The sequence below is a fragment of the Gymnoscopelus braueri genome (assembly GCF_963280865.1).
Source record: "Gymnoscopelus braueri genome assembly, chromosome: 4".
NCBI classification, from domain to species: Eukaryota; Metazoa; Chordata; class Actinopteri; order Myctophiformes; family Myctophidae; genus Gymnoscopelus; species Gymnoscopelus braueri.
Genome location: NC_137605.1, coordinates 53,918,373 through 53,933,269, shown reverse-complemented (window position 1 = coordinate 53,933,269; position 14,897 = coordinate 53,918,373). Strand labels below are relative to the sequence as shown.

At 47.2% G+C, this 14,897-nt stretch overlaps 1 protein-coding gene across 1 annotated transcript in view; it reads right to left on the bottom strand.

The window, feature by feature from the left end:
- Positions 1 to 14,897, bottom strand: part of cpne4a (copine IVa) — a gene marked incomplete at its 3' end in the record, with an annotated part of 212,380 nt that overhangs the window by 106,717 nt on the left and 90,766 nt on the right. The window contains exons 4-6 of the mRNA XM_080427247.1: positions 2,525 to 2,596; positions 1,682 to 1,756; positions 1,035 to 1,118 (exon numbers count right to left, since the gene is read on the bottom strand). Coding sequence (XP_080283373.1) covers positions 1,035 to 1,118; positions 1,682 to 1,756; positions 2,525 to 2,596 — 231 coding nt within the window. The remainder of the gene's footprint in view (positions 1 to 1,034; positions 1,119 to 1,681; positions 1,757 to 2,524; positions 2,597 to 14,897) is intronic.

Below are 14,897 nucleotides of genomic sequence, written 5' to 3'. Positions count from 1 at the left end.
CGAAATCTTGTCTGGCTCATGGACTAATATGCACTGATTGAACAAGTATTTGGTTTCTGAGGAATTATTGTGTCGTGTGCAGTGTTATTAGGGTGTGTGGTGAACACACCCTATGGTACCTATGGTACCTATGGTATAAGGAACATTTCACATGCATCCTAAATGTAGGATTTGACTTAAATGGACTGCATATTTGTCAGCTGAAATGCCTGCATGACTGGCACCTGCAGGCTTTTAAACTTGGTCAAACCATAGCATTTCTGGGCAGTGAGTACACAGGCAGGCAATCGGGAAATGTCCCAAATCTCCCCATGGCTCGTCCTGTGCCTGTGTGCAGGTGTCTGAATAACAGGCTTAACCCATTAAGGCCTGAGGTTCCGATTCTACAAAATGTCTTCTAAATCCTAACAGTTTTTTGAAAAAACTTATGTTGCTATGTCAGTCGTTCTCAAACTTTTTCATGTCAAGGACCCCAATATGTATATGTATTTGGCCGCGGACCCTCATATATTTTGAGACCCATCTCAAAATATGTTGTTCCAGGGACCCCCAGAAGCAAAGATTTGAGTTACAAATGATCGCTTTAAAAATATTTATATTCAAAGATTTGCACATATTTTCTCAATTTTTCAAAAATAGCAGATCTACAAGGAGTGCCGCGCTATGAGCTTGTATATCTGCTATTTTTGAATAGCCAAAGTGTAAAATAATGCTTTTAAGCTCAAATCGTCAAGAAAATTCAGTTTTTTTCCTAACACAACACGTATAATGACGAAGGAGGAAATGGCGACTGGCCTGAAGTCTGAATTATTGACCTTTTTCCCCATATTTTCAGCACTTCTCTGTTAATTGAGGGACGGTTGAAATGAAAAGTGGGACCTATTGGTGCTCTGCACAGCAGGTGAGCTGGTTCATGAATACATAGTGACACATAGAGTCACGATATTTTCCAATAATTGTGAAGCTCTTCTACTGTGTTTTTGCGTGTGTGTGTGTGTGTGTGTGTGTGTGTGTGTGTGTGTGTGTGTGTGTACCTCTGTTCTGTATACCAGCGTCAGTGTTGCGTCGTCGTTGATTCTGTGGATCTCTAGGAATGGATCTGACTTGGTGAAGAAGTCCTGAACACACGCGCGCGCGCACACACACACACACACACACACACACACACACACACACACACACACACACACACACACACACACACACACACACACACACACACACACACACACACACACACACACACACACACACACACAATTAGATGATTTCTGGCCTTAATTCATCACTTTCAAATACTGCCCTCAGGGCAATGGTAACAGACCAGTGTCCCCTTGGCAAAGAACAAGCATGTATAGAAAAATAATTGCTCCTGTTGCCATAAAATATAAAGTAGTTGATGAAAGGGTTCCATTTATGGAAAAACTTTGCAGAGTTGTCCTTTACAGAGAATCATATCTAAGGAAAGAGATAACATCCCTGAGCCATATATTAGAGAGAGAGACTAGTAGCTTTTTATTGAACCATTTCTGCTGCTGAGCACCAAAACCTAATTACAAACTTGGCTGAAACACATTGGACTCTCTGTTGAGTCAGTGTCTTGCGCACATGCATGCATCTCTCTCTCTCTCTCTCTCTCTCTCTCTCTCTCTCTCTCTCTCTCTCTCTCTCTCTCTCTTACCTTGTCATCCAGTTTTCTGGCACTGAAGGACAGCTCGATGTAGTCATCATTACCTGTCAGTTCCTCTGCTGAGATCTGCGCGCGTGCACACACGCACACACGCACACACACACGCACACACACACACACACACACACACACACACACACACACATACACACACACACACAATTAGATGATTTCTGGCCTTAATTCATCACTTTCACATACTGCCCTCAGGGCAATGGTAACAGACCAGTGTCCCCTTGGCAAAGAACAAGCATGTATAGAAAAATAATTGCTCCTGTTGCCATCAAATATATGAATAAGTTAGGACAGTCACCTTTTGAAGGCAGCTACCCCAGCACGTATCACTATCATTATATTTATGCCTTTAAAGGTGTTTCAAGGGATATGTTGTTGTTAAAATGGGTGTTAAATAGCTCTTTATTCTGATAGTAATCGTTGCTATAGAATGTTCAATAACAGTGGTCTCCCAGCTATATAGTAATCTGAAAATACTTTTTCAGATCAGGATACCAATTGAGTCAAATCAGGAGAGGGAACTCATACAGGAAACAGTAACATTTGTTTTTAATTGGAACTGGAACACTCTCATATTGAAGCTGATACAAATGATCTTGTCTATGTGAAGTCATTTCTCCTGATTGGATGCAATATGTAATATATAGTATTAGAATATGGAGATTTTACTTTTTAACAAAAACACTTTTTTGATTTTACTTTTTAACAAAAACACTTTTTTGTTTTAACCAAAAAACAGACAAACAGACAGACAGACAGACAGACAGACAGACAGACAGACAGACAGACAGACAGACAGACAGACAGACAGACAGGTACCGTGATGATAGTTTTCCCCACAGTGCCTCCTGGTCTGAGCAGTGCTTTGGATAACTTCCTCTGGGAGATTATCTGAAAAACAGACATGACAAGAACATACAATTACATTACATTATATTGATTGATTGAGCACTTTATTAGTCAAAGAAAACAGCACGGAAATACAGTAGCACTTGGGCTAAAAGGATAACACAAAAAAAAAGTCCTTGGGACTTGTTTACATTGTGGTCCTATGTATTTAATTCATCAACAGAGCATCAAATATTACACATTATTACACAGCTTGGTTGATTGCTTGATTCTGATTGGTCAATCACTGAATTCAGCGGTGAGTTATTTCTGGATAATGACCTCTGAACTCAATAACAGACCGCTGTCAAAGCCTCAGAGCCTACGAGCAAGAGGTTCCTGTTCAAGTTTGTTTACATCACATATTTCACTGTGGCAAAAAGCATTAGGCTTCTCCATAGAACAAACAATGGACGATTTATTTAAGGTTGATTTTAACATATTTGGAGAAAATGTTACTTTTGATTTGTGGTTAATGGCTGAACTGTCAAGAGAAAAAGAGAAGAAAAGAAAACAGCACGGACAAAGCCAGACAACACCAGAGACATTAAGGGCGGCTTCACACTGGATCCGTTTTCATTCTGAACGTTTCCAAGAACGAATACTGGCCTGCATTCACATTGGCCAAGATCCAATCGCACCAGAGAACACTTGCATATATACCCCCGATCCTATAGGTGGCGGCATGCACATAGTGTTTCTTCTGTGGACACAGACGTCATCAACTATGCGACAATGTTTGTGCTGGTCGCGCATAAATATAGGGTTGCGGCTGGGGGGTGAGTCACTCTATGGAGTCAACGCACTGAGCGCTCAGCGCGTCAATGCACAGACTGCTGTGTTGTTGACGGACAACGGATGTACGTTTATGAGAAACAACACAAATAAAACCTGGTGAAACACTTGTGTGCATTAGCGCAAGATGAGGATACAGGAAACATTCAGTCTAAATGTCCAGTTTGCTAACCTTCACAACTACTAATACTTTTGTATTTGAAACGTTAAATTTCTCTAAATATTATAAACTTTCACGACAGCTTAAGTACAAAAATATATCATTTATGAAAAGGCAACTATAGTAGCCTATACAGTGAAGTCGGACTGAATGACTGAAACCTTGTATTGTGAATTGTACTTCCATGTACTGTTTCTCATGTCTCATGTCTAAATAAAGTACATCAATCCAACGTCTTTTCTTTTTTTACTCTCTTGGTGTGGGGATTATCTGGCACATGTATGTATCTGTTATGAAAGAGAAATTGCATCATGAGTGAAACGGCTATAGTCCTTGGGAAACCATAAACCTACTTAGGCCTACATCTAAATGAGTTACCATATTTACTTACAAATTTCAAATTACAAAGCCTTATAAGCTATATATTTCTGGAATGCATAGTAGCTGAAACTCCACAAGATACCCACAAGATATACTATATATATATATATATAGGGCCATACGTCCTCTTTTACCCGGACATATCCTCTTTTGGGGGGCTGTCCGGCCTGTCTGGGGGGTTTTATAAAATCCTTCAAATGTCCGGGGTTTTGAGAGTTTGGGTGATATCCCCCCCACTTCTGGGACGAAGAAAAAAGAAAAAAACTCGAGCCGGAGGTTTCTACGGGTGGAAAACGGAACGCTCGTCCTAAAACACACTGCCCCATTTTTTTCGCAGGCCGAGGCCGCCGGATTAGACCAGGGGCGAGGGTGTTTTAGGACGACGGTTCTTCCATTTCAGACTCTGAATCAGACCCCATTGCGCTGCTCGCGCACCTGAAATGCGCGATGGAGAACCGCCAATGTTTCATGACTGATAGACATGAAAGAAGGCCCTTCACAGCTAATAGAGAATTTTTAATTTTAAGAATCGGTTCAAAATTGAATGAGTAAAATAGTTAAATAGCCTGAAGTGTCCTCTTTTGGGGAATTCAGAATATGGTCACCCTATATATATATATATATATATATATATATATTGTTGCTGTCCTTATATGGCCGTGACACGGCCTCTCTTTCTATCTCTCGCGCTCTCATTCTTTTTCTGTATGTAATGTTTTATATAATAAAAAAAAAGTTTTATATATAAATATTGCGGGTTTTAGTGCATCATCCCGCAGGTTCATTTGATCATTTAATGATGAAATTAACCTGCGGGATGCGGCGGGAGTAAATGTTAAATGAACCCGTGGGATGACAAGGGACAGAATGGGATTACATTTTTTATTGCGGGAGGGAGCGGCGGTCAGTAATTAACTGCGGGATCCGGCCATGGTTGAACCCCTGTGGATTGATCTGCGACGTGTGTTTGTTGACTGTTTTTGTCGAGTTTATATACCGTCACCTATTCCAAATAGCGGGCCACTTCCGTCTAACGGTACGCTTGCTTTCACATTGCAGCTACCGTACCCGAAAACGCATGATCCGGATCCGAGACTGCCTCCCGAGGTGGTTTCGGGAACGGAACGGTTATCCGTTTCGGGGGACGATACGCAACATTCACACTAGCGCGACACCTGCCAAGCGGTCTGGAGTGCGCACCCGGGACCCTAGTGTGAAAGCGCTGTCAAAGACATAAAGAGCTGCAACAACAGAGAAATCAACAACATTTAAGAAAGACAACACAAAACGAAGCACGGAATGGGCTATGGTGGTGTTTAGAGACTGGTTAGTAGAAAAAAAAATGTCAACAGACTTTGACACGTACTGTACGGAACTGAAAACCTGAATCAGCTGCTGCGTTCGTTTTATGAATCTGTACAAAATAACAATGGCAAAACCTACTCGGTTGCCAGTTACATGGCAATTAGGTCTGGAATATGTCGCCACTTCTCAAAGCTTGACATAATGAATAGTGTCGCCTTCAAATCCAGCAACGGGGTGTTTAAATCTGTCGTTAAAAACATTCGCAAAACTGGGAAAGACGTCAGCCAACACCATCCCCCTATGTCAGCCACAGATTTACAGCTCAGAGGTGCTGTCTTCGAACACAGCGAGTGGACTGGTCCGTAAAGTGTGGTTTGATGTACAACTGCATCTGGCAATTAAGTCGAGGCAAAGAGGGATATAGACACTCGACAAGAGACTGCTTTATCCTGAAACATGATGAGAATGGCTTTGAGTACATTTCTCTCGCTCACAAAGCTGAGACCAAGAGCCATAAAGATGCCAGAGATCCATGCAAAGAAAATTACAGGAGGTGGATCTTTGTGGAGCCTGATAATCCTAACTGCCCCGTTGCCAGTTTAAAAAAGTATGTATCCCTTTGCCCTCCTGACGCTGTAGCTTTCTACCTTCACCCACTAAAGAAAGGCCAACAGCTATTGAACAGTCAAGCAAGTGTGGTTACAATGTTGCAACACCTGCTGCAACATCTCACTTATTGACCTGGCCTGGCATTGGCCGGACTGATAGCGTGGATTCACTCACATGCGTTCCAAGGGTGAGTGGATCCACGTTGTCGGTCTGGCTATAGTGCCAGGCTAACCCTAACCCCTAATTAGTGCTGTCTCTAACTACCCCCAAGAAACAGTGGAGGCAGTAGCATGCCACTTGGACACAGGCCGGGGTCTGATCAGCCTCGGTCGGGTTGCCAGGAGGAGGGTGTCCGTTGCAAGACCCGAAACACCCAGTGACTCCAGGAAACGACACTGACGATGTGTCCAAGTTTGTGCATCAGTTGTACTCTCGTGAGCCCATGGGGCACAATTTCCTTGGGAAAATGTTACCCCTAATCAGCCAGGCAGTCGGGCTTTCAAGGAGGTACACAAATCACAGCTTGAGGAGCACAGCTGTGCAACTTCTCTCTCACGCTGGTCTGGAGAGTAGGGAGATAATGTCTGTGACTGGCCACCGATGTGAAGGGAGTCTACAGAGTTACTGGGCTCCAACCACCACAGACAAGGAGAGGTGGAGCAAGATCCTGTCCTCCAATCCAGGCACAGCAGCACAGCTGGTGAGTGTCTCTCATAGTAGCCTGCCATCTAGTAACTAAATGACACGATGAGCAGTAGTGTATCCTCCTAATATTACCAGCGGTTTCCAGATGTTTTAGTTTCCTAGGTGTGTTAACTGCAAAGCCACGGCAAGAACCACACGAATGACAGAAACATCAACTTCAATATTCCCAGAGAAATCCCATTCACCTTGTCTCACTGTACCTTCAATGGAAATGTTCAGGTTAACGTGAATACTAACACTAAATAGGCACATTTAAGTAGGCATATGCTATATGCTTGCAGCAGTTGGCCTACGACAGAATGTAGCCCAGAAAAAAAAATAGCCGATCTACAAGCTCGTAGCGCGGCACTTGGTGCCGCGCTATGAGCTTGTATATCTGCTATTTTTGAATAGCCAAGGTATAAAATAATGGTTATAGCTCAAATCTAAAATGACACATATGCGTTCCTGGTCTTAATGGGTTAAGTAGCCGTGTAATAAGCTGGATAATTGACGGCGAGCCGGTCATTGTTGAGATTATCAGGATTATTATGGCCCTTCCGCTTTGTGTCAGGGCTTAATCACCCTTATTATTTCTCAACAATGACTGGCTCACCGTCAATTATCCCTTGCTTAATGAATGTCAATCAAAAAACACATATACATTTACAGAGGAGAAAAAGGAAACAGGAAAAACAGGACGCCAGTGTATGTCCCCTCATATATAACAGGGATTTGATATCTACATATCTCCACTTTTCTGACATCCTTTTTCCGCGCGTGCGTGCGTGCGTCTGTGCGTGCGTCCATGCGTGCGTGTCATGAACTGTGGTGTTATATTATTATATACCTTATTTTGAAGTATGTTCTAGTCTTTCCTGTTGTCCTTTGTAGCTGTTGTTACCTGTGTTGTCTCACCCAACCCTGTGATTAGTGATTATCTGGTGCACCTGTATCTAGCTTTCCCTGTGATATTGCCTTCTGTGTTCTGTTCCTTGATGCTAGTTTGCAACCCTAGGTTACGTATGTAACCCAGGTTTTATTAATAGCGTAAGTAAGGGACTTACTATGGGATATCATCGCCCCCTGGCGATCATACAGAGCACGCACAGACTAAACCCACAGATCCAGAGTCTGGGGGTGCTCGTGGTAAATCTCGTCTCCGCCCTGTCTCAGAGTGTCTCTGAACAGGGGGAGAGGCCACGGCTCGTCGTAGAGGAGGGGAGAGATCTCCGACCACCACGTGCCCCATGCTGGTGCTACCAGCAGAACCCTCCCACCCTGGGTCCTGATCCGTTCCATTGTCGGACGGATCAGATTCAGGGGCGGAAAGGCAAAAAGTAGACCACTTGGCCACTCGTGCGCCAGAGCGTCTACTCCCAAGGATTGGTCCTTGGCCCTGATCGAGAAGAACCTTGAGCATTTCGCGTTCTCTCTGGACGCAAACAGATCGACCTGGGCCCGGCCGAACCGGGCCCAGATCAGATCCACGGCCCTCTGGCACAGCGACCAATCCTCGTACCGGAGCCCCCCTCTGGACAACAGGTCCGCCCCGCTGTTCAGGTGGCCCGGTACGTGGACGGTGCGCAGCCGTGCCAAGCGTTGCACGCTCCAGAGCGTCAGCTCGCGTGCTAGCTTGTCCAACACAAGGGAACCCAAGCCTCCTTGTTTGTTGACATAACACATCGTTGTGGTATTGTCCGTTCTGACCAGGACATTGCACCCCACGATGTGGCTCTCGAAATGCTTGAGAGCGAGGAAGACCCCCAGCAACTCCAGGTAGTTGATGTGGGCTCTTCTCTGGGAGGAGTCCCACAACCCCCGGGCTGAGTAGCCTTCGTAGACAGCCCCCCAACCGGAGAGGCTGGCGTCCGTGGTGATCACCTTCCAGGACACTACAGCGCCTATCTTGACCCCTTCGGACAAGAAAGTTGCCTGTGTCCATGGTTGGAGTGACGTTACACAGCGTGGTGACACTACCACCTTCCGAGAGCCCATGGAATGCGGTATCCTCAGAGACCGCATCCATCTCTGGAAAGGTCTCATGTAGAATCTGCCCAGCTGGATCAGATGTATGGCCGAGGCCATGAGACCCGCGGCTTGCATGCATGTTCTGTACGTGACCCTGCGCCCCAGGCGCAAGGAGCGCACACATGCCAAGAAGCTCGCTATCCTGTCCTGGGACAGGCGATTCCACCATCGTGGTGGAATCCAAGGATATTCCCACGAAGGTGGCTTGTTGGGATGGAATCAAAACGCTCTTCTGAGCGTTGATTGTGAACCCTAGGCACTGCAGGTGCGCAGTGGCCATCTCCGTGTGCCGCGCTACCTGTTCCCTCGATTCCGCTGCCAGCAGCCAATTGTCTATGTACGTCGCCAGACGCAGACCCTGCTGACGCAGCGGAGCTATCGCCGCCTCTGTGCATTTCACGAACACCCGGGGGCTCAGTGACATGCCAAAAGGGAGCACCGTGTATTCGTACACCCTCCCTTCGTAGCCAAAGCGCAGGAACTTGCGGTGCGGCGGGTAGATTGGGACGTAAAAATAGGCATCCTTGAGGTCTATACTCGTCCACCAATCTCCCTGTCGTATTGTTTGCAACAACGTCGGAGATAATTCCCTGATTGCGCCCTTGCTCAGGAGAGCCAGAACCTCTTCCCTCAGCGTTATGGCCGCTTGGCCTGACTCACGGGAGAACACTACATTGGTTGTTAGTGGAGGTTTGATCATGAATTGCAACCTGTATCCTTTTAGTACGGTACGTAGTACCCAAGGATTCGGTGCGCACGCTTTCCATTTGGAAAAACATTGAGCGAGGGGATTCAAGGGGAAGGTGGGGGCTGTTGACGTCATCTCCCCCGACGGGTTCTGACCGTTCGACAGCGGGGTAAGCCCGTGACGTAGACGGGGAATCCCACACACCGTCGACATCCGCCATGTAGCATTGCTTACTAGCGCTATCTGGGCTAATGTCGGTGTCGTCATAGAGCGAGCGTCCGTTTCCATGGGAACGTGTTGCTCTGCGTGACGTAACCTCGGAACCAAACCTCGTTGTTCGGGAGTGCTGATGGAGTAACACCGGGGTTTGTTGATGTGAGTTCCGTCGCACCTCGCCCACCATGTTGGTGAGGTCGAGGGGAACGGACCTGTCGTGCGGTGTTTCTACTCGGAGCGAGACTAGTGTTCCCCCTGGGGAGCTTCGCTGGTGTAACACCGGGGTTCTCTGTGACGTAAACTTCCGCCTCACCGCCGCCATTTTGGGGCGACTGAGAGAGGCGGCCATTATGTGCCCTTTCCGAGCCCCAGAGGCGTTTTGCCGCACTCTGCCGGACGGAAAAAGGTACTGCAGAGATGCAGATGGAATTTAATTTTTGTTCACAGAGAACCCCCTTTTTACACAAAGCATTTGAGACATTTGATTCATTAGCAAAGGTTTCTCTACCTGCGATTGACTCATCATGTTTACAGCATGCACAGTATTTGTCCCTACAGTGTTAGGGATGTCGTCCTGACTGGTTAGGGGACATGGCGAACACTGAGGGCTCATGAATGATTGCAGAGGACAGTGTTTCCCTCCGGGAAATATGCTGTCTTGACTTTTCATGACATGGGAAAAAATGGGCATTTGTGATTTTGGCAATAGATTTATTACACACACAGGAAGCACATTTTGTACACTCATCACTTGAGAACTCAAAAGGCACACATGACTTTGAACCGTATTCATTGTCCTTAGCGTCTTTCTTAGTCTCTTTGCACCGGTGGACTGGTCCTCGACTCCGTCCGGTTGGGCAAGGAAAGCGCCACTTATTTTTCCCAAGTGGGAAGCTGACCCCGCATGATGCCGGCCAAGAGGCCGTGACGGGGTAATCAGCTGGGGGCCCGATATTCGGGCGATGAGTGTCACTTCGGCTGACTCCCTCTGCGACTAGGCCCGCTGTCCTTACGTTGCGGCCTAGGCGAAGGTGTAGGAGCTGGAGCGCGTTTCTCATCCTTGCGCCTGACATCCTGAGTGCCGAAAGAGCCTTGAGGACGCTCCCAGGAGCTAGCTCTGGAGCTGGATGCCTTGGACGCGCCACGCTTGCGTCCAGAGGCGCGCTTGCCACCCGCAGCTCCCTGCTGTTGCGACCTGGCCACAGTGGGGGCGGTGGGTAGTGAGAGGAGGCCTGCGGCTGTCTCCTCGAGCTGTTTCTCCGTTGCCTTGGTCCTGGTGATCAGGTCGGCTGCGGAGTCAAACAGGTTGCCGGCTTTGAGTGGTAGGCCACGGAGACCCGTAGTCAGTATGGCCTTGCACCCAGCGGCTAGGTCGAGCCACTGGAGTCTCTCCAGGTCCGCCGTGAGAGCCATGGCTCGGCCCGTCCACATCAGCGCGTTGCAGGAACAGAGAATCGCGAGCTGGACTATCCTCGCGAGCTCCACTGCATCGTCGAGTGAGGCGGAGTGCACATCCGCCGCCGTGTCTGAGTCCAGCAGGGGCCGGGCTATCCGCTCCTTAAGCTTCGCCGCGGCCGAGCCCTGGAGCAGCGAATCCACTTTCAAGGCCTTGACAGCCGTAGCAGAGGCCTTGTAGAGAGCGGCGTGTGTGGCGGTGATGGACCTCTTACCGTGGTCGACGAAGACGGGGCAACTCCCGTGGCTAAGTCTCACCGACCCCGCTTTGGCCCTCTCGATGGCAGTGGCGAGGTCTCTGTCCATCGGCGGGAGGCCCGCGACCCCCAGGTCGGCCCCAGTCAGGATGTCGCCGGCTCTTTCCTGACCGCCCAGGAGAACTGCACCGCGTCCCTGACGCCGCAGGCTTCTGGCAGCAACTTGGACTCGATTGCTCGAGGGAGGCGGGGGGTCAAACCTTGGAACCCCGGTATGGGGACCCCGACGGACAGCTTCGCTGGCTCCATGGGCTGCGTCAGGCCGCACCTGGCGATCGCCCGCTTGAGCACGACGGAGACGGCCTCCTCGGATATCCTCGCCTGGCCAGGAATCTCCGGGGTCACCGCCGTCTCTCGTGCAGGCACAGGAGGAACCGGATCATCGTCACCTCCTGTGACTGCTGGTAGGATGTGAGGCCTACGTCCCCGTCCTCGTCCGCCACCGCGACGAGGCCTTCGTCGTCCTCCTCGGTGCCGTCGAAGTCACTGCCGAAGTCCGGGTTGGCAGTGTCTCCCCAGGCGGCGATGGAGGTGGTGGGGGAGAAGACGAGGAAGTCGATGTCTTGAGACGGCCTGACAGCCTCGGCAGCGGTGTCTGGGTCCGGGGTTGAGGAGGTGGTCCTTAAGGCCTCCTCATCCCGGACCTTGCTGACGGCTCCACTGGAACGTGGGGCCGAGTAGAGAGGAGGGCCCATGGCCCCCAGGCTAGTGCTAGCCGCCGGCGCCCTCGGTGCTTTGGTTGGCGGCGCCTCGGGGCTAACACAGCCGTTACCTGAGGCAGCTAGCGATGCGGCCCTGGCCCTGGCCCTGGGCCTCAGAGAAGCTCCTGCAGGGCTCGCACCCGAGTTCGTCTCCGTCGTTACGGGCGAGCCAGGCGTGGTTAGTCCCCAAGCAGGACAGGCAGAGGCGGTGGTCATCGTCCGCAGCTACGAGGTATTCACATCCTCGCATGGCGCATGGACGAGGCGCCTCTTTCTTTCCTTTCTCCGTCGAGCACGAGGCAAACAAACAACAAAAGGCTAGGTAGCTAGCCTAGCTGCTCGTTTAACTTAGCGTAGAGTTAGCTTAGCTTAGCTTTCGCCTCGTGGCGAGAAAACGGAGAGGATAGGAAAGAAAGTAATAATAAGAGTAAATAAAATGAAGGAACTCGGGAGAGTTAAGTAACTGAAAACTGATTTTACGAAACACCCGTAGAGTGGCACGCCAATGCCCTCGCTTTGGGTTGTGTTGGAATTCGACAAGTTTTCTCCGTGCTAGTTCGGCTCGTGCACAGTCGCGTAAGCAGAGTGGAAGAAGAGAACGAGCTCATATGACGCAGTGGTATTTATACCACCACCGGTCGCCGGTGTTTTGCGTCACACGACCCTACTCCAATAGGAAATTGAATTCGGGAGTCTGTGCGTGCTCTGTATGATCGCCAGGGGGCGATGATATCCCATAGTAAGTACCTTACGAAGCTATGATATAATAACCTAAGGTTCGGTGTCCTGTTTGGCTATTGTGAGTTCATTCTCTTGGGAGTTTATCGTGTGCGTGTGTAAAGAAAGGGTTGAGAGCAGTGGGCCACTATGAGGGTATAGGTGTACGTTTTACAATACAAAAGCTTGCCAAAGCAAAAATGTAAATCCAATAATCCATGAGCCTTAACAAGAGATAAGACCTGTCGTGCACAATGGAGCTTTGAGCATCGTTCAGGTGACGCATACAGTATATAGGAGATACACTTTCATGAGGAGCAAAAAGCTATTTCCAATTTTCAGTACTTTTACTTCTACTCCACTACATCTCGGAGGAAAATATTGTACTTTTACTCCACTACAATAATTGTAATACTTTAGTTACTAGTTACTTTGTTGATTTGCATTATTATTACAAAACATACATTAACCATGGTACTTTAAGTACATGATACCAATACTTTTGTACTTTTACTCAAGTAAATTTTGAATTCCGGACTTTTACTTGTAACAAAGTGCTTCTACATTGCAGTATTGATACTTTTACTTAAGTAAAGAATTTGAGTGCTTTTTCCACCACTGCGAATAGGCAAGGGATAATTGACGGTGAGCCGTCAATTATCAGTTATCATTTTTACAGTCCACAAGGTTTCTGCCCGACAGTGACAATATATAAAAGCACAGCATGCTTACACACAGCAACAGTAGAGCCATTAAAAAAATACCATCCGCCAAATTCCTTCCTTCCTGTTAAGTGTGCCAGAAACTTTTGGCTTACTTTCTCCGTCCTCTCTAACGAAAACATTTATTGTCAGAGATGTTTGTTTTTGGTTTGTTACGGCTACCTCAGTGTGGTGCAAACAAGAAAGAAAAAAACTGACTATGAATTCACTAGTGTGTGGACATCAATGGAGGCAAAGAAAGCCATATGTCCCCAGATGAAAAGAGTCAGACTAAAGATAAGGGCCTGACAGTCACAGACAGCTTGTCCCCAGATGAAGAGTCCGACTGAAAATGAGGGCCTTATAGTCACACAAAACATGTCCCCGGAAACCAAAGTACAAATACGTGAGGTAAACCTTTATTGAAACGGCTAGGGTTACTGCAGGTTTCCGTTTCAGCTTCCCCCGGCTGATGACTCTCTACCAAATCTCTTTGGGGGACCCCCAGTCAACTAAATAAATCATAGGGTTTAAATGATTGGTTTAAATTATTCAATATATTCATCCCTCAAAGACATAATCAAACAATTGCTATAAATATACTTATCTTCCTGTAATTTCAACTACTGCAGTATTGTCTGGGCTGCTATCCATTTATTAATATATTTATATATTTGGGCATGCCTGACATGGAACTCCATATGGGCATAATAGGGACACAGACAGACAGACAGACAGACAGACAGACAGACAGACAGACAGACAGACAGACAGACAGACAGACAGACAGACAGACAGGTATGGGTACTCTGACAACGGTTACAACGGGTATTGCATAACCGGGCATGCATTCCCAACCAGTGTTGATTTCGTCGACTAAAACTATGACCAAAACTGTTCGTCGATTACCTTTTTTCACTGACGAAAAGCTAAAATCAACTGTAGATTTAGTCGACTTAAATCTTATGATATTTAGTCGACTAAAACTAGACAAAAACTAAAACATTTCAGATGACTAAAATATGACTAAAACTAAATGGAATTTTATTCAAAAGACTAAATAAAAATTTGCTGTCAAAATCATTTGCATCGTTCCTGAGTAGGCCGGTATATTTAAACAACTAGACAATACAGACAGAGTTGAAGGGATCAGGTGGTAGTTATTGGTCAGGATGGAGCTGTTCTCTGGTGACATTCTTATTACATTGCATCACTCCAGGCTCCATGTGGTTAACACGAAGGACCAGGATATAAGCAAACCGTATACCAGATGATGCAAACAGAGAGACAGAGAGGGAGAAAGTTTCAAAATATTGCAGGCCAAGGACCCCTTAAGATGTGAGAGAGAGAGAGAGGGAGACGCTTTAACAGCTTTTTCTGTGAAAGCCTTGCCTGCAACTTGATAAGAGGCTTTCGAAGCTGGCTCGCCATATTTACCTGATTAATGTCTGTCGAGGGATTTGAGACTAGCTTGGAAGTATTCCACATTTTGTTTGTCTTTTTTTTGTTTAGTTTTCAGTGCCTATAGTGCAGTGGTGGAAAAAGTATTCAAATGTTTTACTTAAGTAAAAGTATCAATACTGCAATGCAGAAGGATCTCTTCT